The following is a 25,442-nucleotide window of genomic DNA, read 5'->3' on the forward strand; positions in this document are numbered from 1 at the left end:
CCGCTTCTCTTTGTGCTTTTGCTGGATTGCTTTGTTTTTTTCCCTTGCAGTTCCTACACTGTATGCCTCCTGATTTCTTTTGATTCCAGTTCAGCTGTTTTCTTACTCTCCACATGTCTCTATCGACTCTCCTCCCGTTTGACCTTTTTGATTGTTCTTTAAACTTTGCCCTTTGCCTGGAGCTTGTTAATGCTGTTCGCTGAGATGAGTGGAAACCTGTACATGACTCCAAACGTGCCAGTTAAGGTTAAGATTTCGGACTATGAAGTTTGCTGCATTTGATTTCTGTGAACCGTTACAGACAGAGCTAACTAGTCTCCCACGCCTCCTTTGGGCTCTGTTCTTTAAGACTTACGAAAATGAACCTGATGACAGGAGACTTTGGCCGTTTGAGGGCTTTTTCACCTGCAGGGTGGGGTTTGAATCCCATGTGAAACCAATAAAAGAGCTGTGTTGGTGCATATGCTCATGTTTTCTCTGAGGGGAGAGCTGCAGACGACGGCTCTATTTACAGATTCTGGCAGTTTTTATTTAGATTTCTGACGCCTGCAGGTTTAATAATAAGAATGCATATGAACATAGAGAGCACTTTGTGTACTATAAGAGACAAAAACAGTTGTATTTTTGCCCTGTGATGATCCTAATGTTGAATAAAAAGCTCTGAAATACTGATCAGTGAGCGAACGCCATTCCTTTGATCCATACCTTTCTGCACCGTTGCATATTTTGTGCGTCCATTAGCCTGATTTACTGCACACTCTGACCTCATGTCAGCAGCTCACCCTGGCTTCGTCCCCTGGGAAGCACACAGTTAATAATGTTTATGGAGTGTATCCTGATGAAGTGACTCCACTCCATTATCACAGCTCCTTCCTGATGGCTGTCAAAGTCTGTCAGTCATGTGTCACGTAATCCATCAGTAAGGTAATTAAGAAAAGTAATAAATATGGTAATGTGAAATTAACCACCAAGTCATCATAGGGGAAAAACCGAACCCGACCCCGAGCCTGTATCTTGGAGACGTGACCAAAACTGCCTTTAAAAACCAAAAAAGGAAATTTTCTCATGCTGGAATTATTATTTCCTTTGTTCTCTGTTTGTCAAAATCACAGATTGTCAGAGTTAATGTTAGGGTCAGGGTTTGGGTCATTTCGATGGTGAATTAGACCTCAGAGGGTTAATATGGTTTGCGTGATTTCAGCGTGCAGTATAAACATATTTATTGAGATCAGAACATATCTTAAGACTGTTGTGAAGCTGTGAATGTTTTCACTGTCACGATCTTGTGATGACGGAGTGTAGGAACAGTGTGGAGCATGCTCACCTTAAAACACCCATCATCTTATCCTTTTTATTGTAATAAAGACCTCAATTTAAAACACAATCATCATGTTCTATTAAATTAAATTTGAACTCATGAACTAATCAGTAAGGTGTTTACTGACAGCCGGGCAGCTGGGGGCCGTTATCTATGAGATCCTGTTACAGAGAAAGCAGGTTTCAGACACTCCCGCAGGGACTTCACTTTCCTGAGCTTTGCAGACTTTTTGCAGCGTTTGCTCTCATTCTAATCTTTATTAACATTTTTGGATTTTTACAAATTCATATTTCTTACCTAAGCTTTATTAGTATTAGTCTTTCATGACCCATGCACGAGGGAGTTTGTTTCCACAGTTAAGTCATCCTGTGTTTGACTGATACACCTGCAGTGCAGCACCGACTGTTTGCACCTTGGAGCTCAGTTGCATCATTTCTCTTTGAATACTTTCATATTAAAAGGTGATGATTACCAGGCATCTTTTAAAGGTGACACATCTGACTTCCCCGCATTGATACCTTGGGAGGTGTGATGTGGTTAGATAAAAGCTCAGATATCTTTTTTTTATGTACCGTTTCTGTTATTTTGTCCACCCCCCCATGCTCTGTGGCTTTGTGTTTCCATCCACAGAGCTGTCATGCCTGCAGTGGAAGGGGAGTTCAAGGATTCATCAAACAAACAGCAGGCCTGAGGTCTCTGCAGAAACTGGCTCAGCTGGTCAGCTCGGGTCCACACATCACGGCTAAGCTAATGAGAAGGGCCTGGATGGTGTGTGTGTGTGTGTGTGTGTGTGTGTGTGTGTGTGTGTGTGTGTGTGTGAAGCCTGGCCATCTTCCAGCTCTTACACATCCAGGTGGTTTGATTAAACACATCACTAACACATTGTCTGTGGGTTGATCAGAAGGGTCTGGGAGGAAAACCGTGAAGGGTAAAGTGGATGCAGTAGAAACAAGCAAAGCAGAACCGAAACAGTGTGACCGACATTCTCTACCTTGTTGTGGACTCTTTTCCTTTACGGATGCAAAACTAGAAACTAAAAAGTGACTTTTTCTTTGCCGTCTTCTCGGCTCTGGTGTCTCGTGCCGTTTGTGTCCCAGCAGAACTCATTTGGTCATTGCGCACCATCAGATCTGATCTGATCTCTCAATAAGTTTCAACCGTTATGGCCTTCGTTACTTCCTCCTCTCTTTCATTGTGACAAATCCTTGTTTGTTCTTTGTGCTAATTCAAGCTGAGGGATAGCACCTCAGGTTGCTCCTCCTGCTGTCTGCTCCTCCGTCGTGCCTCCTGACCGCCGCTGTGCCTGACCGGATCAGTACTGGCAGCATTAGTCTCAGGATTATCAGCCAAGACCTTGTTTGGCCCTTTGTCTGTTGTGATTGAATCTGCATTTTTTTTCAGTTGCTGCTTTATTTGATTTTCACTGCTTTTTCATACTTTTACATTTAACCAACTAAACTATTTTGATTTTTGGTTAGAATTCAGAAACTATTGTGGTTTGGGTTGAAACCCGTCTCATTGTCACACGCTCCACTGCCAAAAGACACCGTGCTTCACGAGATGAAGGGCGAACGTAACTGACCTACAAGGAAACGGAGCAACAGAAAGTCCACGCTAGAGACTCGTGTTAATCCTGTTCTCGAGTGATCGTTAGCTTCTGCTTTTCATTCTTTCTGTCATCATAAGAGACATGACGGGACGTAGAACTCAAAGAGCCTAAAACAGAATGCTAGATCGTCCCGGCTCTGCCACCAACAGCTTCCCAATGAGTGCGATGTTTCACTAACATGGGTGAAGCCGAGGTCCAGCACAGCTTCAACATATCCGCTTGTTTCTGGTTTAAAGTGTCCACGAGGTCGGCTGGCCTGGCACTTATTCCGTGCTGTGGTGGGATGAGCAGAGATTGTGATTGGCCTCTGGGCCACAAAGGAAACATATTTTTCTTCGTTTTAAACCTTATAATAGGTCATTTTTCTAAAAGCTCTAAAACTTTATTGTTGTTGTTTTTAATCCTCTAATTTTTCTGTCTGGCGACCATTAAAATTACAGCGAAGCCTATCTGCTAGGCTAGACTGTTTGGGTTAATGAGGTTTGGCCTTAACTGCTTTGAGGTGTTGCTGATATAGCAGCCAAGTGGACTTGCTTCTGGAAAGACTTTGATCAAGAGTGTAGACTATTCTCAGAGCGATCCTTTCCCTCTGTTGGATTGCAGGCAGACGGGACGCTTCAGTGACTCATTATATCTATAAAAGAGGACAGAGCTAGCTGGTTAGCATGCAAACCTAAGATACATTTATTATTTCAATACATAGATGTCTTTGCCTGTCATGCCGTCGGAGTCTGCATTACATGCATTTTGTTATTTGTTCAATGGTTTAAATGAAAAAAATTATAATTTTGCACCTTTATTTGGTTCATCCTTCATGCAAATAACCAAATGGAGTCACAGTGTGAAATTAATTGCTCTGTGATAGGACATCAGCACAGTGCCTGAGGCCTTTAGTCAACTTTTCTCTCACTGTGGATGCACATCAGCAGCTCAGATGTACCTGTGACTGTCTAATTTCAATATTTCCAATATGCAGAGGGAATCAAGAGTGAAATCGTATTCATAAACAATCCCCTGACACTAGATGTAATCTTGTCCAGTATTTATGTGATAAAAATTGGGAAATAAATGGTCTTGCATGGCTCATCCTTGTACACCCACCTTCTATGAGTTCATACATTTTAAATGGGAGTGAGAGGCAATGAATTTGTCACCAATTAAAGCACAGATCACAGAATTACTCAGTAATTACCGGCTCAGCTGAATGAATGCTGGCCAGTTCAAATACGTGCCTGTAGAGATTTACATTAAAGTTCCACCGAATGAGTTTATTCAGCCGAGACTTGATTCTCACACTTATTAAGTGCTTATGGCATTAATCTGTCTTTGTCCAATCAGAAGTCATGTTTCTATATGATACCGAGCCACAGTGAAAAGCACTCATCAGTCAGTGATATCAGCGAACAGCTCCCATTAGTGAGCACGGCATGCTGAGACGCAGCTATGCAGAGCGTTTAACCCAGAAACCACTTTAAAATATAATCAAAGCTTTTCTTTGGATACGCAGGAAACATTATGGGGATATCTGCTGAAAATGAGGAATAGAAATCAGGGGATCCTGCAGCTTATTACTATACTCCACGTCCTAATCACACAACACGAGGCTGCCTGTCTGTCAGGTGAAGTTCTGACACAGTTCTCTTCTGCTCCAGAGCCACAGATCGATTGCTCTCAAAGATTGTCGTTTCTACGTGTAATTGATCTAACTGTTACCTCCTTAAAATCCCATTTCTTTTATTTCTGTACTGTGAACACTAGTTTTCATTACTGTGAATGATTTCTGTGGCTCTGCAGACTGATTACTCACTGAAAATTCAGAAAGCCTGGTGCACTCTGCAGGGAACTCTAGGAACCACGAATGAACAGAATTTTCTGCTCAAAGATTTTCAGAGGATAAACAGGCCCAGAGCACACAAATTAATTCTCTTTAATTCTTCTCTAATTATGCACAATTAAAGGCTGTGAATTAATCAGTGCGCTTAATCGGCTTGCTGTCTTTGAGCTGAAATGCACCTGATTTAGAAGCTGCTGGAAGATTATCAGAGAACGGCGACTTTATTGGATTCTGTGGAGAAGCAGTTGACATTTAGCGGTTTCACTCGATGAGAGGTCTGATCTCACCTTTGGGACAGGGATTCATCCTCTGGAAAATGTGCGAGAGGCTTCAGGGAGGGTGGCGGAGTGAGCGTCTGCCTGAATGGCGGGGTGTTTGAAAGGAAATCCAGGAGTGATGTTGGGAAGGAGGGCCGGCAGGTGAGTGGTTGCCTTCTCCAGGAATGAGTTTGTAAGCAGGCTTGGTGAATTTTATCAATAGTGGCCAGGAGATTGCACTGCAGGTGAGCCTAATCAGAGGCGAGAGAACTGGGGACACAAAGAGACAAGGGTAAGTACGAGGCAAGAGACACGAGAGGCGTAGTTACCACTGTGAGGTAGCTGATAGACTGTCAAAGACTGGAGGACTGAGCTGGCCTTAAAAGCCCCTCTGCTGGGCGAACACAGGAAACCACAGGACCCATACCGAAAAACACCAGACACTCAGATCATGACACCTTTGGTCCTGAAATCCATGTGTGATGTGTACCACCTTTGTAAACGAAGGACTCGAGCCCATTGCCGCTGTCGCAGAATGAATGGCAGGGTAGACCACAGGTGTGATGCCAGTCTTTTGCAGGGCTACTGCAAATTTACGATATTATCACAATATTTAACTCATGATACGATATTATTGCAAAATTTAAAAATATTTTGCGATATTCAGATTTTGTACATAAAGGTAAACTTTATCAATATTCATTTTATCTAATATCAAAGTCTCACACTCAGTCTTTCTCTCATTTCAGTTTTATTGTTGACAAACTGAACGGTTTTTATTACAGTCTAGTCCAACTTAACTGAATGCAACCATCTGGTACAATTATAGCTATTTATGAAAACTATGCAGCCCCTTCAGCAACTGAAGAATTTGAAAGTAAATTAAAACAAAATATAATTTTACATTAAATAAAAAAGTTTTAAACTTAATTAAAATAAAACATGTCTTAAATTAAAATAAGTAAACTGTCATGTTTATTGCTGCCATAAAAAAAGTTAAACACATTTGGACAGTGAAGGAATGTCAGGATTCTTGCTCAGAAAAAGGATCAACATGCTCTGAAGTCCTTTTTTGTAACAAAATATCGATTTCTGCTGTCCCTGTATCGATACATTATTAGCAAACAAAATATCAGATACTACACAGTATCGATTTTTTTCCCTCACCCCTACTGTCAATTTAGAATTACTCGTTAATCCAACATAAATGAATCTAACATACATTCTCTGGACTGTGGAGTATGGGCAGCAGAGGGCCATACTGATAAGGGTCACACATTGGACAGTTGAAGTGGAACACGGCACACACTGTGCTGAATTATGTCAAAGTCCATGAATAATGTATGTGGATGATTATTTTGTGGCCTGAACACCTGAGTCTTTGTTTCAGCACAGATATTTAGTTCAAACACAGGTTTTTGTTGTTTAGTGTTTGTTTTTTTTAGCATAACTCATTTCAAGTCTTTTTCATTTGACAAGCTTGCAGTGAAACTGTTTTTGTCATGTTAACTATATGATTGTATTTATTAATATAATGTATTCTTGTCACTTGTGTAAATGTTTCACACTTGACTGCTAATGTGAGTAATCAGTGATGATGATAGTGTTATCTTCCAGTGTGGTAACTCTGAAAACAGCGTTGCTGTTTTAAAATAGTTTTCACCATCTTCAGTGGCTCGCGGGTCAGGACTGCTACAGCGCACGTGAGTGGATATTCTGGACAAAGCGAATTGCTGGTCATATTTTACGTGCATGTGTAGAATCATTTATCAACTGCACTGCAATCAGCCAGCCCTCACATCAATTCCGCAGGTCTCAGAGAGCGGTGCAGAATACATAAACGCCTCATCGCTGCACCATTATATCGCTGTTTGTCTTGGAGCCAAGATGAAAACACACGCGAGCCCGAGGCATGAGACGCAGAGATATGAATTTTGCATCAATATGGGCCACAGACTGCACTCATGGCTTTGACTCTTTCTTTCTACGTTTGAGTAAATCAGAGCGATTAGGGCCAGCGGACTCCTTTACAATGTGCTGACGTGGCACATATGTTAAATCAAGCACTGTGAGCTGTAATATTTCAAACAGTATCAGAAAGACACTCAGTGGGACATAGTGTAGTGTTAGGCTTTTATGTTTGGCTTTGTGATAAAGCTTGTGTTTGGATAGGATTAAAAACTGAGTGTGGCTTTCAGCCCCGCGCAGCAATTGGTGTAAACACTGAAATAAAGTTTGTCTGAAGGCTTTTAAAGTGTGTTTGCCAGCAAATCAAACTTCTTTTTTGGAGTATTTTCCTGCAGATTTGGAAAATTTTGTTTTAATGCCCCACACAGTGCGGCAGCTCTCCCCGCAGACAGACAGTGCCCTGGCCCATCCAACTTTATTTCAAATTCTTGTGAAAAGTTGGAAAGATTTGCAGTAACTGATGCACAGTATATCTCTGATATGTCCATTTGATGGATGATACATCCTGAAAAACATAGGACTCTTGGCTGTGAACACTCAGTGTAAACATCGCTTCAATTAAAGCTGAAATAAGCTGATACAGGATATATGTGATGCTGTCAGCTGGTGCGAAATAAGGTGATTTTTCAAACTAATGCTTTTTCAAAGCGAAGCATAAGCAGAAAAATGAAATTTAATACACAGCTGATGTGCAGTTCCTCCATCAAAAGGAAATAGAGACATTCCAGAAACATTTATTTGTGCATTTTGCTCTGTGTCACATGTAGTAAAACTCAGATTTGCATTACTCAGTGTTTGATTTTGACTAACACTTTTTAAACCAATAATTCACATATGTGTGTCTGACAAATCAGAAACTACATTTAGAACAATTTCTTTTTTCAATATAAGAGGTCCGACCCCCCCTTTCCCTTTGTGTTCACTTCACTCCATTGGTAATATTCCCATGGATGAATATATTTGTGTCTAACTGGCTTTCTATGAACAGATGACTGGACTCATTATTCATTAAAATAATTTTATGCTTTTATATTATACCAGCTGTATAATATACCTCAGTAACAATCTCATTTTATTGGGTGCTCTGCTTTTATAGATCTGTTTTCAACAAGTTGTGACATAAAAGGAGAAAGAAGAAAAAATATCAAGAATATGCTTAAACCTTATAGTCAAATAAAATTGTTACAAGACATAGGAGAAAGCAGTAAAACAATTTTTTGTGTTCTCTGTATCTCTTGTATGCTTGTTACTACAAAATGAATAAAAGCAAAACAAGAAGAAAATTATAAAATACTTTATTGTTCAGACTTATAGAGCAAAGGTTAATTTAGCTACTTGATTCCACTTATAAATTAATACTTTTTACTCAGGCAGGAGTCTAAATTGACTATGCTGTTCACAGACAACACTGTGTTCTGTAGCAAGAGTAGGGAGCAGGTGGAGGGGAGCCTGGATAGGTGGAGAGAAGAGGAATGAAAGTCAGTCGAAGTGAGACAGAATACGTGTGTGAATGAGAGGAAGACAGGTGAAAAGGTGAACATGCAAGGAGGGCAAGTGGTGAAGGTGGATGAGTTTAAATACCTGTGGTCAACCATCCACAAACACGCCAGCGCACAAGGGAGGTGAAGAAGAGCATGCAGACGGGGTGGAGTGGGTGGAGATGAGAGTCAGGGTGATTTGTGACAGAAGCAAAGCAGCGAGAGTGAAAGGGAAGGTTTATTAGATGGTAGTGAGACCTGTGATGGTGCATGGTTTAAACTGAAAAAAGCCAGGAGGCTGAGCTGGAGGTGTTGAGTGAGAAATAAGTGGAGCAGAGAGGCAGCTCGGGATACACAGGTGTGGTTTGGACATGCGCAGAGGAGGGAGAGTGGACATGTTGGGCGTGACAGAGTATAGGATAGGGTGAGATGGAGGTAGATGACCCCTAAATGGGTTTATTCACTGCCATATATTCAAGCCCGATTCTATTAACTATTAAATATTTTATTTATTTATTTTTTACTAATAATATATTAAATAATTTTGGATTTTTAACGTAGTTTTCACTGTTTTCTATCAGTAGGAGCAGCGCCCTCTGCTGGTGTCTCCAGACTTGGACCGCGGTTTCTCCTCCTGTTTGCTTCGGTACGTTCGTCTGTGTTAAACTCTTATAAATCCTTTAAATATGAGATTATTTCTGCTGTTAAACGTTGTGTTGTTTGTAATTTTCACGTGACAGTAGTCCTCCAGCGGTCAGTGTAACTCTGTCGGGCACAGGTGATCTCGGCTAGCGTAATTGATTAGCTCTAAGAGCCGAGCTTGCTAGCTAACAGTCAGGCTAAATGATTTCTTCCAATAAATAAATAAATAATAGGGTGGCCAACGTTTTGTGCTTGTTGACTTGTAAAAGCCTATATGACATTTGAATTTCGCCATTCATTAACCACACGGAGAAGGCATCGTTTAAATATGTTAAAAATGTTTTTATAAACAAACAGTATTATTAAAGTTCTTCATGATTGGGCCAAGTGTCCTCTTTTTTGGAAGTCAAAATATGCTCACCCTATAAATAATAAAGAAAGAAGTTCATCCAATAGAAATTTGCTGGGGTTGTATCTGTCACTGAAATAAGGAAAGACTGGTCCATAAATACATACAGTAATAATGTATTTGCACTACTTTAATTTCAGCTCAGTGTGAGAGTCTTTACTGCCTGTTCTTAGTTTAAAGAGCTTCTAATTTCTCCGCTTTCAAGTCACATATGAAGTCAAATAATATTAATGAAGTTCAGAACATGTTAACATAAACAAGATGCCAGCTTCCTGTTTTTGTTTTGTTTGTTTGTTTCATTTTACCTTTTTGCTTTTGTTCTAATACTGCCGTTTTACCTGTTTACAGTATTTTTATTGGATTACTGTTTCTTATACATGATGCCTGCTGCTAATGCATAGTAAGTTCTGAGCTTGAGGACGGAGAAGTGTTATGGACCAGATCTCATGTATTTATTTTCAACCCGGCATTTTTTTTATTTCTTTTCTCATCATTTTTATTTTCTTTATTTGCAATTCTTTTACTTCCTGTCTGTGCAGGGTGGAAGAGAAGACTGACAGCTGACACCCAGATGAACATCAGCCAGGTCAGGCCGGCTATCATGTTTACTGTAAATGTCCATTTGTGTCTTAGTTCCATACTTCTCAGAGTTGTTATTTAATGAAAACAAATGCCTCATAGACACAAACACACAGATCAAATCTTAACCTCCTAAGACCCGAACTCTTCCACGACTTGTATTTTTAATTTCTCTTTGATATTTGGGCTGATTGGGACCTGATGAATGTAAAAACAAAGAATTACTAAAAAAAATTTTGCCTAATTTTTGTTTCTGAGAAAAATGAGAACCACTTATGAGGATATTTGATTAAAATTTCGATAGAACAGTAGCAGCATAATGTCCTCGTAAGTGGATATCAGGCCCTTGTAGAGCAAAATTGAGTATTTTGGTCTAAATAACCCAAAATGTGATGTCCACATATGTGGACGCCAGGTCCTAGGAGGTTAAATAAAGACACATTCTGACTTCTTTAGCAGAATCACATGGAGAATGTGTAGCATTGAACATGGGACACAGTTTGCCTGTCTTCTGTGTTATTTTGCTTCTGGATAAGCCGGTGATGGTTACATGCTGTAATTTGGCTTTAGGCATGTAAATATCAGAAATATTCATTGCTGCTTTGAGTATGGGAACCTTCGGCACGATAAATGTTTACTGCCTCTGCTAACAGGTGAGTTTCTGCCGGGACTCTGTTTAATTGCTGTTCTGAAGTGCACCTGCTGACGCTGCTGGCTGTTTTCGTTGCTCTCTGCAGATCTGCTCCTGGCTGATTGTTCTGGTATCTGTTGGCTGAAGCTTTGAGCGTTCATACTGCGGTGTTTGTTTTAACTCTTTGTAAACTTTATTCTGCTGGCTGAGCTGCAGTCATTTCCCTTTGTTTTTTGCTTGGCACATGCAGTTGGTGCTTTGTGAACAACATGGAGTGTGAACACAGGTTATTTGAGCCATCAGTCGGGTTATTTTTTGTTGTGTCAGTTCGCAGGAAAAGCTACCAGGCCAAATTTCATGACAGTTTGTGGAGATGTGCAGCTTATGATTAAATATTGGTGAATTAACCCATTAAATGTTAGCATAGACATAGATCTGTCCTAATCAACCAATGGATTATTTGGATTGACATCTCCGCAGACAAATTCCTACTCTCGTTTTTTAAAAATGTGGTAATATTTACCATCTCAGCTCAAACGCCTCATTTCCCTCTTACTTACAGTGCTTCTGATTTTTATACTGCCTTTGCTTTTCATTTTATTTCGAGTGCGGCCTTTCTCTGCGGCTGCAGGGGCAGCTCTCTGTGTTTAGAGATTGGCAGCCAGATACAACAGCAGCACAATGACTGAGCTGTTTGCACACGACTGTTGTGTGAATGAGTGTTGATCTTATGGTTTGTTACCCAGACGGATGCTGTGAGCTGTGTGAAGGGATATTCTGTTGTTTGCAACTTTCTCATTTTACATCTTTTTACATGTTACTGTAGCTGAAACCAAAACGCCATGGTTTTTGAGCCTGCAGTTAATATTTAAACACATCTAAGATCAAGTCAGGACAGGTATGGAAGTGAAGTTAACTCTGCTTTGGGCAGTTGTCAGGGCTGTACCTCTTGTACAGCAATATTTTTTGTAGGGATTTTATCATTTGAACAATAATAACAACAATGTTGACTGATATGTGAATGTGAATCAGTTGTTTTATCTACTAAAACATTGACTGAACATTAGAAAATATGAGATTCGGCTTACAGAAAGATATTTCTTAAGCTCTGCAACTCTTTGAACCCTCTGTTGCTCCTTTGGGAATTCAGACTTTTCAGTGACAACATAAAAATACAGATTTTGTTGTTGTAAATGGATAAACATCCCTCTCTTTTCTTTTCCCAGGTGAAATAATTTGCTTGTCTTTCTGTATTAGTTACCATATGTACTGATCTTCAGGGTCATTTAGGAAAAACCGCTTGTTTGATTTGACCAAGTCTTGTTTAAATGTCTGTAGATTATAAGTGATCTGTGGAATAGCAGACCCTAGGCTACTTCACTGAAAAATGGTTCCACTATACTGTATTTATTCTTTCTGTATGATTTGATGGACTGTGTGCATAATGCAACTCAAGTTTAAATGAGAGAACCACTTTCTTTATATGTCCTTTGAATATGAGAGGACACAGATGAAGAGGACAGAGGATGATCCCAAAAGACCCTTGATGGCCTTGTTCTTTATTAAAGGGTAGTGTGACAATGGAAATACATGATACTTTATATGGTTTTCCCTTTTTAAAATCTCAGTCAAATTACATTAATGACCAGTGGAGCAGAAAGTCTCAGAACAACGGTGCGCCCAAGGTCATGGACTAAGAAATTTACGGAAGACATGTCAGTGGTTTGATCACAAAATTATATCGATAATTTATCACTCAATCGAAATGGTGGGAAACTGAAGTGAATTTGTAGGAAATGAGAGCAGAAAATCACAAGTTGTAATCAGATCGAGAGGCTACAGTATATTGTCTCCCAGTATTCGTTCACATAGCAACACAGCATTTAAAAATCGTTTAAATAACAATCAACGGGTTAAATTCTTATGTATTAAATACTTTTCAACATTGCCTTTTTTAAAATTTGTATTTCAGTTTGGCTTATAAAGTCCCAGCAGTAACTTGTTTTTGAGTGTCTTCTCCTTTTACATATCACTGCCCAAGATATTATTGCACTGATAATTGAGAGTCAATGCTCTCAAATACACTGTTGGTGTAGAGTTTTATTTTTGCTTTAACCAGAGGCTGAGGGGAGAACCTCCAGGCATTCCTTGGGGCTCAGTCACAGAGCCTAATGGAGGACTGTTAAGGATGGTGGTTCAGACCTCAGACTCCAGGCTTGAAACCCTACCCCAGGGCTTTGGCACATAGGGACTGTTGACTCTTCGCGCAACCAACACCTGCCTCCGGTCTCTAGGCCCAGAGCCTGGGTCTTCCCTGTTTCCTGTGCCATCGTAGGCCCCAAACATATTGTTGTGGTAAACCATCTGCCTGTCACTCATACGAGGCAGCATTGCTGCATTGTCTGGGCAGTGGCTTGTACAGGGAAACAAGTGGCACATGTCCTTGGAACTGTTGTAGAACTGGGACGGTCCCTGAGCCAGTGGCCCCACGTACACGGGTAAGTCTGTGTACGAGTTCAGGTAGGTGGAATAGTGTCTGTGCACCACTGTGGAGGAAGAACGGCGCAGGGCGGCTGCGTTCTGCAGAATGGCTTCCCTGTAAGAGGGCAGCCGGGTGGACTCGGAGTACTTGAGCTTTTGCTTGTAGGGGTAGGAGCCCATGTGGGCTGGGTCCAAGTAGGCTGGCTCAGCAGCCAAAGGGTAGCAGGACAGGTTGTGCCCCAGACTGCCATATAGCTTGTGGGGTTTGGGGTTAGCCACTACCACCCGTGGAAACAGGTCAGGCATGTCTCCTCTGGTCGGGGGAGATGTGGATGTCGAAGGCTTTGTTTCATCTACCTGATGGATCCTGTCATTGCCCCATGTGGCTTTGAGGAATGAGGCGCGGCGGTTCAGCTTGTCCTTTCCGAGGAGTGGTATGTCGTCCATGTCGGGTTCCAGGTAGGACTTCATGCAGGAGTTGCAGCTGGTGCTGCCACTAGGGTAGTGTCCTGCGGTGCAAGGCATGGCAGCTGCATTGGAGGCGTGGTTACTTAGGAGGTGATTTGCTCTCAGCTCGGCGAGGCAGGTTTGAGGTCCATCGTAATCACCTCTTACTCTCGGGTCTGCAGCATCAAACACATAGCTATGGGACCTCCTCCTGCGACTCACACAGTCAGGGGGGTAGCTGAACTTCCTCCTCAGGGGTGCTCTGTGTTCCATGTAGATATCTGGCATCTGGAAGTCCCTGTAAGTGGCAAAAGGAGAGATGGGGTGACGGGCTTGGTTCTCCACATACAGCCTGCTGCTGGGATGGGGGTTTGACGGTCCGGCAGGAGAAGGATCCCTTATGGCGATGTGAGGGCTGCTGAGACTGGAGATGGGCAGAGTCCTCTCTAAGATGTGCTGACTGCTGCGGGCGGGCAGCGTGTACCGGAGTGGGGTTGGTCGAGTTACCACCCGGGGCTTATCCAGGAGGGTTTGGGATGAAGAATCCCCATAATGAATGGGAAAGGTGGGTGTAATGGCCCTCTGAGGGTACGGAGAATGGTTGTCTGTGATGCTTGAGATGTAGGGCAGGCGTCCGTGAGTCATGTCTGTGGTGGTAACTCTGGGTGGCAGGGCAGCTCGCACATTGTCGGCCCCCCGCCTGCTCCAGTTCTCTATTGTTTTGGTGGCATTATCCAAAGAGTTCTCCACTCTTGCAGAGGACACCATGTCCTTGGCTGTTTTAAGCATCTTTAGCATATTGGCTTGTGTATAGTTAGAAGTGACGTCTGGACTCTGTATGCTCCCGTTGTGGTCAGCGGACTCTACCCCATTGAAGCAGCTGTAGATGCCCTGCGGAGAGGTGGAAAGTTAATATTAATATGTGTAAACTTCATTAGATACCAGAATGACCGGCAATTTCATCAACTGAGTGGGATAAAAAAAAAGAGAGATTTTATTGACATGCTGACCTAGTAAAGTGGAAAAAAATGACAGAAAGCTGTAACTGCAGAAGGAGAGTCGTTATTGTTTTGATGGTTTATGTGCGTGTTGCTGTGATTGAAATGTTGTTTGGACAGATTCATCTCAGGAATATAAATGAGCGATTTGCTGATCGTGCACTTACCATATTAGTTTTTCCACTTTTATCCCATCAGCTATATTTTACATCCACATTGCATATCTCTTTGGAATACTTAATCTCATTTTTGACTACACTAGACACACAGATGAAGTTTATTTTTTTTAAATGGGGCAATTTAGATTCAGTTTCACCAGCAGCACGACTGCCACTTTATTCCAGTATCCCTGAAGTCCCTTCGTTGCTTTAAGCTCACTGTATTTTACAGTCTTTCTTTTGCTACCCTTGAACTATTGTGGTTGTGTTACTCACCTACTGGATTTCCGATGTCTTTTAATGCTCTACTTTGAAGGAGACCTCACAAAGGATACAGCATTTTTTTACAATTGTGAATTTTTGTGCCGTTAGTTTGCGTAAACATGAGCACTGAATCTGTTTGGGTGAATTTTCCTTGTTGGGAACTTATTATTATTATTATTATTATTATTATTATTATAGATAGTTTTTTAGATTTTACTGACAGCACATGAATGCACTTAAAGCTACGTGGCTGATGAAAGTAACATAAACCACTTGGGTACTTACTCTGCTGATAGCTAGGAGGAAGTCCAAGCGCTCTGATTTGTGGACTGAATGTCGTAGTTTCCAGTAGAGGAGATGTTCCCAAGCAAAGACCAGCAGGCTCAGGCCCATGGCAACAAGCAGCATGTAGAAGACCCCCGCCATATTGTCAATGTCCAGCTTACTGCTCATGACTTCTTTCTTTTCATTACGGCAGATGCCAGTGAGCCAGACGGTCTGCAGCTTTTGTGTGTCACCTGTGAGCGAGGAGCACAGAATACAGGCTTAAGCTCTATTTGCATAACACTAGCAGTATTTTTAGGGAGTAATAGAACACCCTCCAATCTCCTTTGAACATCATTCACATGGGATAATGAAATTCTTTCAGATAATCAGTACCCCAGATAAAACGGAGTAAAGTTGTTGTTTTTGCAAATTGAAAAATCCTGGGCAGACAGCGGTTGTTTGTCTAAAACAAGGGGTCTCAAACTGCAGCCCCACAGACCAGGTGGGAACATGGGTAACATTTACCTGGCTGCAAGAAGGAAATGCACCTCTGTGAATTTAATTCATGCAAAGTTCATATTGAACTAAGCAGAAAACAAGACCAAGGTAGCATTTCTTTTCAGTTTCAGGATCACCTTTATTATAGTCATTTAGGTTTGTGCAGATGCAGACAACAATCTGAGGGGGCAGTCTCGGTGCAAGCCTATTATCCGTCTTGCTATGTTATGCGATTTCTCCACATGTTACTGACAACTGCGACTTGGACTTGTCTTGGTGCACGCATGCATGCACACACAAGTCCTTGCACGTATTTCTGCTTCCTTTGGAATAAATGTGCATGTGTGGAATGGCTGCACTGGTGCATCTCAAAATGAGAGAAAACGCAAGGATGGTTTCATTTTTAAATTAGAGCTTAACAGCCTCTACTACTTTGTTGTTGAAAGACGTATGTATGCAGAGGTCATGGCGGACACTAGAGGAGAACCAGGTGAGATTTTTCCCAAACACTGGAGGACTCAGAACGACCTTAAATAATTAAGTAATTAATTAATTACAAAAAAGATCCAGGCAACTGATCAAATGATAACTTTCAACTTATTCTCACTAATTACAGTGTCTAAATCATGCTTTTTTTTTGTGCTGTATAAATGACTCTCTCCAACTGCTGCAGCTGCAGCGTCTCTCGTAATGTTGGATAGGGGAAGTGCTCTCTGGTGTGTGTATTTCTCTGTCACCGGGAGCTGTAGTGCTCTGCTTGTTTTGTTCGATCAGTACAGTATGCATTACAGAGGGTGGAAAGTGCTACCTTAACAAGTGAACTTTAACCCCCAGCCCCTGTATGTCCTGCACCGATGCCATTGGTTATTTGTAATTTCTCAGGGGGACGATACGATGATCCAGTGATGGAGACCATCGCCCAGCCTTATGGCTATTATTGCAAAGAAAGCTTTCACATCGCTGGCTCTAGCAAACATGTTAGCAGCGATATCAGTAAAAATAAAGCTACAAATCAAAAGAAACATAAACCACCATCCGGATCATCTGAAAACATTTTTTGGCAACACCAACAGTGTTGGCTCAGTCATTTGTTTGCTTCCTAAACTGCCTCCACAAAAACTGTGAGATCTTTATGTTTACGACAGCTGTTGTCTTCCTCTTCTTCCCTCTAGAATAAAAATCTTCCTGCCTAAATCGTGTGCCTTTGCTGCTGATCTGAGCAGTGATAAGTCTGACAGTGTGCTTTATTATCCAAATGTTTACCTACTGCATATTCTGCCAAAGGTTATGGGGATTTTGCCCGAGGCTTTGCAATAATTTGCCTAAGGACCTAATGAATCACATTTGATCTTATCTCATGAAAGTTTCTTTATTGCTTTTAGATAAGATAAGATAAGATAAGATAACTCTTTATTGTCATTGCACAGTCATACATAGTACAGTAGTACAATGAAATTGGAAAAACTGTCCTACGTCGGCACTACATATAACACAACACGACACGATATGACACATCACAACGTAACAAACAACACAACACAGTATATTAACTTAGTATAAAAAAGAAGAATAAGTGTATGTGTATTGCACACTGTTATTATTGCACATTAATTATTATTGCACCTTGTTATAAATATAAATATTATTGTTATCGTTTTAAACATTGTTACCTCCCCCTAAAAAGTCCAGGGAGGTATCCAGTCAGGTCAGCTATTTACATTGATCAGGGCTATTGCCCTGTTGTAAAAGCTGTCCTTGAGTCTTTTATGATCTTTCATTCTCTCATTCAGATACATTTTACTGTAATAATATTGTGTGGCCCTTTTATTACAACAGTATAGGTTTTGCTTTCAATCATTAGAATTTTTTCTTATTCAGCTTTATGGGAATACTGCAAATACAAATATTAAAGCAATCTATTAAATGAAGAATTTACCATCAGCCAGGAACTGGAGCAGGGCCAGGTCGATGGGTCGTTTCCAGCGTGAATCCTTCTGGAGTGCAATGCCATAACCAGTGGTAGCAAACACTTTGCCACTGCCAATTGTCACCAGCTTACAGCCTTCATCTTTGCCAGCCATGTAATTCAACACAGCAGCGTCATAGATAAAAGCATCCAGTTTCCTAGCAGGGTAAAGAAAAGGATTTTTACTCAAATGGCCATCGTGTAATTGTCTGGCTCTTCTTTCAGTCACACGTCTGCTGTGAGGAGACTTTTTACGATTCCTGGCAGACACTTACCCTGTTTTGAGGCTGTTAAGGGCATCCTCCACTCCCTTCTGGTTGTATTTGACCATGTGGGCATGCATCTCGGGATAGTTACTCCTTATGTTGCGCTCTGTGCTGCCATTTGGGACGGTACCAAAGCGGAATGGAGGATACTGCTCCTGCGGCTTTTGAAACTGGAAGTAGAATAACAATTTTTAATGACAAAAATAATGCCGTTGATCGAATAAGTGTCTCAGGAGAGACGATGGCATATAGACATAGATTATTCAATCACTCTGATGTTTTATGAGGAAGCACTTCTCCTCATGTGAAAAAGAAATAAGAACAAGAAGGCTCAAGGAAAAACTGAAATGTGATGATTACAATTTCCATTAAAAAAAACTTGATCTTTGGATCCAATATTGTCTGTTTTCAGACAAAATAATTCACAGCATGCCGAAGGTTTTTTTGTTTGTTTGTTTTGTTTTGTTTTTTCATTGAAGGAAGTCTTTCTAAATTGAATACAACTAAACAATACAACTAAGCCCCACAATGCTGGTTGGTGGCTCCCGTATTGTGGTGTTTAGCTTCTAGATGTGGCTCTTGTAGGCTGTTCTGTTGGAGCTGATTGTGTCTGATTACAAGCTGAACATGCGGTTACTTTGTATAAAATTTCTGCATGTCAGAAAGACAGAGTGCTCGTGAACAGACTGACATTAAACACAAGTCGTCAGAGCAACCGAAGTGGCAGAGTACAGGTTACAGTGTTGGCATTATGAGGAACACCAGTGCAGTCTCCGCCCGTAACGTATCCCGTCTTCATATTTAGAAATGAAATATCAATATTGTGATAAAATGCACAGAGATTGATATGTAAACAAATTATATTTGTTTGTACAGTTATGCATTTCGTCACCTCGTTGCTCAAAAAAAGTTATTAATTTAACCAGTCCCGTTATCTGTTTTTTAATTTTCTCTAGGATTCATAATAATATAATCATTGTGATTTGTTTTTTCAAATTCTACTATGACTGTCTAATTATATTACAGTGAAAATCTGATAATGTGACAGATAATATGAGAAAACAGAGAAATGACATTTGCTGCAGTCTGCATGGCAGAAGCTAACACTTCTGGAGGAAATCACATCAGCTGCAGCACAGGCTGCTGACATCAGCCCAGGATCAGCGTTATTAATGGTCAGTCGGGGCCCTGTAGTACGAAGCAAGTACAACATACCCAGGATATCATTTCACCTCACTTACTCCAACACTGGCAATCAGGGTAAGCAGTCACACAAAGGTGGTTATCAACTCAATAAATCAACCCAGGGCTTTCAATCATGTTCTCATGAAATAGATGTCATTGGCATCATCTGACCACAAATAAGACTTCCCAAAGGAACATGAAACTATATTATCTTAAAAATAAGAGGCTACGCTGACTATACAGACTGAAACCAACACAGCTGCTACAGAAAAACCGCCTGTATGAGTGACTGAAAGTCAGTGTGCAGTAGTGTAGTATCGCCTATCTGAAGCCAAGATGAAAAGGGCTGAACTATTAATGCTAGTATTAACGCTCTGTCATTAAGGCACCAATTAATTATTTTATTTTATTAAATTTTAGATGTGCGGAAGATTTTTAGTTTTCATTTTTTTCATCTGCAGAATGATCAACAAAATCCACCCAAGGATGTCAAACATACGACCCAGGGGCCAGAATCTGCCCAGCAACAGAAAAGCATTTTGGCCCACTAGAGGTTTTTTTCACTAATAAAGACTTCCCACATGGTCATTCTTGGTACACTGAAGTAATTAAGTAATAGAAAAACATTTAAATGACTGAAAATTTCCCATCTGCTATAAAAACGTTTGGATCTACAGTAAAAAAAAAACAAAACAAACAGTGCTAGGCTGTGAGCTAACCGATGTTTTTCTGTAATTTTACACATTTATTTCTTACAGTTTAAGCCCAAAGAGTCACGCTGATAGATTTCTTTCATTTACTGAAGCAACATTTATTTACCTTGGAGAAAAACTGAGACGTTCTGTTGAAATTGCAAGTGTAGTTGAACTCCTTTACACTGACAGACGGGAGCTTCAGGGGAGTGGGCCGTATGTAGTTCACGGTGTAAAATGTGTTGGACATGCCTGGCTTAGACAGCGTGGAAATTTGATAAGGTCCGCAGGTACAAATGGACGTCCTGCTTTAGGGTTTTATATTAAGGAGCATAAACAATAAAATTGTTGTGAAATTATTTGCAGCCAACAGAAGAAATGTAAAGGGCTAAAGCTGCAAATAAGAATCTTTAGACCCTCCTGGTGTCCACACAGAGGTCCCAGGGATCTTCCAGGGTGACGCTATTGTCTCAAGAACTGATTGGTCAGTAGGTGCTGATCTGATACCTGTTGATCTTTACAATTCAAGCCATCAGACATGAACTTCTGAACATCTGGCACATTATCCAAAAGTCAAAAGTGAACAAATAAACGACACAGTATTTCTGATGTTTATCAGGAGTATCTGACCAACCTCCCTGAATCCACCTGGATGAAGATTTTGCAGAAAGCCATCAGAATAATGAATATTTTTCACCATCAACTCTGAAGAAAAAGCATGGCATGAACTGTGGTTATGGAGAATTATTACACCCCTACTTTAAAGGTTAGTGCCAAAAGAAGTTCGGGGTAGCGACGTGTTACCAACTTCCGACTTGCAAAAAGTTGTTGTGTAAGTGAAGTGCCTTTTCTGGACAAACGAGGTAATCATCTCCCTTAACACTGCAGTGCCTTGAAAGTAGCTGAGCTTGTCTCTATCACTCTCCTCTGATACAAGGTCACGTTCTGTGGTGTCTTCTTGTACCTCATTTACATTTACTTAACCTAAGGGGTTCGGCACAGCTGGACCAACAGCAGTTGAGCGCTCACTTCCCACCATGCTGCCATGCAGAATTCCCTTTAATAATCTATGGGCTCACTGTCAGACTGATTCTGTTTCCTTCGCTGCATGGCAGAGTTAATGTATGATGAAACTGGAATTGTAAACGACTTTGCTAGACTCGTAATGAGCGGCGGACTGCTTGGTCTTTTCCTCAAATGCCTCTTTAATCCCTTCAGTTGCCTGCAAGCAAAAAGTCTGCAAATCATTTTTTGTGCTGATGGTTTAACATGGATTTCCTCGTCAATATTCCTATAAAACACATCCCCGGGCCAGACAAATATGCATAAGATAATACCAGAAAAATATAATCGCCGTCTACCCAGAAAATCCACTTGTGTATTATGTTTCACAGGCTTTCCGTTGACATCACCTTCCAAAGAGTCTGGCTGTGTAATTCAATTTCCCCACTTACTGTGTGAACCCTTTAGTGTTTTGCAGGGAAAGTGGAAAGTCACAGCTATGACATTGGCATTTCTGGATGTTTACACTTCATAGCTCTGCCACATGTTGTTTGCACTCCTAAAATAGAGCACTTTCCTAAGCTGTACATTAAACACAGCAACACGCTCAGGACGGTCAATGACAGAGGTCTGTACCTTTTTGTCACTCAGTCCGGACACTGTGTCGATGTACTGCTCCTGGATCATGAAGGCTGCCAGGTTGGCTGTGTAGGAAGCCAGGAAGATGACGGCAAAGAAAGCCCAGACCAGGACCATGATCTTGCTAGTGGTGCCCTTTGGATTCTCAACAGGGACAGAGTTATTGAAGACAATTCCCCACAGCAGCCACACAGACTTCCCGATGGTAAAGGTGGGACCTCCGGGATCTAGAAAGGATGAAGTAAAGAGGGGGCATTTAGTACCGGCCAAGACGATGACCCAAGTATCTGTGAAATCTAACACGTTTAAAATATTTATTTGTTAATTAATATCTTGACGTGTTTTTTGGTAACATATTAGTGATAGAGAAAACTTTAGGGATGAACAAACATAGTTATACTTATTGTTCAGACCAGGGGTGCCCAATCCCGGTCCTCGAGAGCTACCGTCCTGCAGCTTTTAGATGCATCCCTACTCCAACACAGCTGAATCAAATGGTTTGATTACCTCTTCAGCATGCCATCGTGTTTGGCAAAGGCCTGATAACAAGCCATTCATTTGATTCAGCTGTGTTGGAGTAGGGATGCATCTAAAAGCTGCAGGACGGTAGCTCTCGAGGACCGGGATTGGGCACCCCTGGTTCAGACTTTCACTTCTGATGATAATTGAGTTTTTCCCCTAATGGCTCAATCACAGTAAACTAGAAATAGGAAGGCAACATCCTTGAAAATTGGTAGTTGCCTAGTAGTTTGGTGATTGCACAGGTTGGCTGGTGGGAGGCAACCAGTCTCCAAACAGTTACTGTACAATTTAGATCGACTGCAGTCACTCTGAGATGGACTGGTGAAGATGTGTGTGTGGATTATGTCAGTCAGTTTGCGCCATCTGTGATGTGACTCTTTGCAATTTGAGAACACACCGGCTGCAACTGGTATTTGATTAGATAAGTATATACAAAAGAACGTTGTCCAAGTTTGCCTATGTCAGCTTTCATTTAACTCTTTATTACCCAAATATTACTGACTGGTCTTGAGTTATTGGTGTAGTATTTCAGTCTAAATCAAACTGACTTATGCAGCAATAATATGTAACTGAATGTGCTGATGGTCACAAAGACACCAGTTGGGTAAATCTCAAGTTACATGTCAAAAAGAACATGATTGGTGTTTTATTATTTATTGTTATTGTTTTATTGTTTATATTGTTACCTTTGTGACGTCATATATGTCGTACTTTATAGAATATATAAAAATAAAGACTGCTGTAATAAAGATTAAATGGGTTTAACCCATATGTCCTTCATCCATTATAGAATACTTCATAGACCCACATGGCTCTGAAATTAAACTGCAGCGTCTCAATCTACCAGGCATCGATCCAACGTAGCCACTGTAAACAGGATTGGATATGAAACCTTTAACAAGTCAGGTCTGCCATGTTTTAAATCAGTTTTTAAAATTACATTAAAATGGTATTTTGCTGCTGCATACTGGAAAAAAGTTTGTTTGCTAGTTTAAAATGGAAAATGTATATCTTGATCAATATTTTCTGCATGGATTAAATTCCACTTTAAACTTTCCGAGAATGTTTGCGAATTCAGAAAAAATAAAAATGTAAAATGGTTTTGTGGGTGCAAAGATTTTAAGAAGATTTTCATGGATACAAATAACCAAAGTCCAAAATGACCCTCACTGAGCCCTAAATGCAGGTTAATTTTCCATTAGAGAAAAGCTCATTACGGTACCCAACACAGTATTTGGTAAATGTTGCTACCAATATATCATTGAATTTAAACAAAAGATGATTTTTTTTCTATCCTCTGGCAAACATTCACCTTAAAGAAGGAATGAGTCCTTGACAACTAAGAGTCTGAGGCTTTTAGCCGGATTAAATCATTATTCATCTCATGAGTTTACAAAACCTTTTAATTATATTTAATGGCAAAACACACCAATTACTGCAATATCTTTTCATTGCTTTAGATGACGGTTTGCAGTAGCCACCACAGAAGGACCGGCCAAAACAGATTGAGTAGCTCATTCCTGAACGAGGGGCTACCACTGTGGCAGGGACGTGGTTCGGTTATGAAAAGTATGCAAATTATGCAGCAAACCAATCCACCTCAGACACATCAAACCTCCTCTGCTACGTACACAATAATCACGTAAAAGAGTGTGGAGAGAGTTCATTGATGAGAAGTAAAAAGAACCGTCAGGTGCTCAAAATAAACCTTAGACTCAAACGTTAGAACAGGCTTTTCCCTGCAAGGCACCATCTAACGAAGACCCACGAAGATCATAGCCGCCATTACAACGTATCTCTATCAATATAATGTTTTGTGCATCGGTCAAAACACTCGACTTGAGGTACACAACACGCAGCGTAAAACAAGCTGCCTCGCAACGAGTGTCGGGTCAAAGTCTTGGAGGAAATTGGAGGAAAATTGCACTGTTTTAATAGATCTTTAGCCCCAATTAGCAGGTATCTGTGTCCTTGTAATAGTTGCATGAAGTTTCTGTTTGGTTAATTGTTCGAGGGCTGAGGCGCTGATGGACTGGACCGGGTTAGGAGACTCACCTTTGGCACTGACCAGGCTGCGGTTATACCCAACTGGACTGCAGTATTCAAAGACAAAGACTGTGATGGCCACAACTGTGAGACACATGACGAACATCATCACCCACACGGCTGGACTGTAGGGTTCTGCGGGGACAGAGAGCACAGCCAATCGAGTGCACATGTTTGCAGATATATGCAAATATGAGTGTTTTATAGATGTTCAGGTACTTTACGTCTGTAGACCACGAGGTCACACTACAATAAACTGATAATTCGTAATGTGTCAATATTTGCAAAACACATAGATGGTATACTTTATTGATATCATTTGAAGTTCTGTTACTTTACGCTTTTCTTCAGTGAAGCTGTGACTAATAACATTACTACAGTGTGTCGGTTGGTGGTGCTGCCATCTGCCACAGGTCCACTGACCGTGGATCCAAACCTCGCACGGCCCCACTTCAAAGAGACTTGAAATATCCCCAGCCGAGTGAAATCATTTTACCCAGTACAAAGGTAATTATTGCAAACATCAATAAAATGGGTAGAAAAGTTTCAAAAGGTTTCCTGTGAAACTGCAGCAGCTCCTGACTGAGAAACCAAAACCTTGTAATGTTTTATTTTTGCATTTTTATATAACGATAAAGTGACTTTAAATGAAAGCGGTTGTGATGCCTCACATATTGCATGTCAGCCTAAAAAGGTCGAGATATGAGTTTCTTTATTTTCGCGTGTTTTCCGGCCTTTTGCACAGTGATGCTTTGATGTTAGTTAAAATGCTTCTAGGAAACATTCCTCACCTAAAAAAGCAGAAGGAGAGACCGTCCCATTACTCCGAGCCACCATCACGCTGATCCCTGTCTCCACAAACGGCACCGAGAAGTCAATAATCTCTGAGCGCTCTTCATTTATGGTCAGTGAACCGATGGCCATGTCGGCCCGTTTGTAGAACACCTGTGGCAGAAGAAGAGTCTCGATTTTATGTTTTTTATTGGATTTTTTTTGGGTGGTTGGGGTTGGATGTAGGTACAAACAGATAGCAGATGTTTGTATGATGTGATCATAAATCAAAGTCTTTGTAGCTACATAATACAGGACATCCTCTGCTGATGTTTGAGATAAATCTCATTTATCAGTGAAGTCGACACACTGGGCCTCTGCCCCTGAGGGTGATATACTTCCTGCTTCTTCCAGAGCTCAGCTAGCAGCCAGATGGACGCAGCTCAAAAGCAACTGCCAGTGTTATCCTGCCTTTTTTTTCCTCCAGTGCATTGTAACACATGATTTGCCATCTA

General features: G+C 41.0%; 2 protein-coding genes and 1 long non-coding RNA gene across 4 annotated transcripts in view; 1 reads left to right on the forward strand and 2 right to left on the reverse strand.

Moving 5' to 3' along the window:
• Window positions 1-25,442, reverse strand: part of LOC113020221 (C-reactive protein-like) — a 438,825-nt gene that overhangs the window by 176,207 nt on the left and 237,176 nt on the right. The gene's annotated exons all lie outside the window — the stretch shown is intronic.
• LOC113020230 (uncharacterized) lies at window positions 9,669-23,122 on the forward strand. Of its 2 annotated transcripts, none has more exons than XR_003272175.2 (3): window positions 9,669-10,101; window positions 21,601-21,799; window positions 22,901-23,122. It is a non-coding gene; the product is annotated as an uncharacterized LOC113020230 (long non-coding RNA). The 2 variants fall into 2 exon arrangements; XR_003272176.2 differs by having other exon boundaries at window positions 9,670-10,101; window positions 21,601-21,793.
• The window catches only part of grin2ca (glutamate receptor, ionotropic, N-methyl D-aspartate 2Ca), a 74,965-nt gene continuing 61,775 nt past the window's right edge, over window positions 12,253-25,442 (reverse strand). Inside the window, exons 7-13 of the mRNA XM_026163995.2 lie at window positions 24,948-25,101; window positions 24,166-24,291; window positions 21,586-21,815; window positions 18,080-18,240; window positions 17,775-17,962; window positions 15,359-15,591; window positions 12,253-14,544 (exon numbers count right to left, since the gene is read on the reverse strand). Coding sequence (XP_026019780.1) covers window positions 12,922-14,544; window positions 15,359-15,591; window positions 17,775-17,962; window positions 18,080-18,240; window positions 21,586-21,815; window positions 24,166-24,291; window positions 24,948-25,101 — 2,715 coding nt within the window. The 3' untranslated portion in view covers window positions 12,253-12,921. The remainder of the gene's footprint in view (window positions 14,545-15,358; window positions 15,592-17,774; window positions 17,963-18,079; window positions 18,241-21,585; window positions 21,816-24,165; window positions 24,292-24,947; window positions 25,102-25,442) is intronic.

This window comes from Astatotilapia calliptera, chromosome 4 (assembly GCF_964374335.1).
Source record: "Astatotilapia calliptera chromosome 4, fAstCal68.1, whole genome shotgun sequence".
Classification (NCBI taxonomy): domain Eukaryota; kingdom Metazoa; phylum Chordata; class Actinopteri; order Cichliformes; family Cichlidae; genus Astatotilapia; species Astatotilapia calliptera.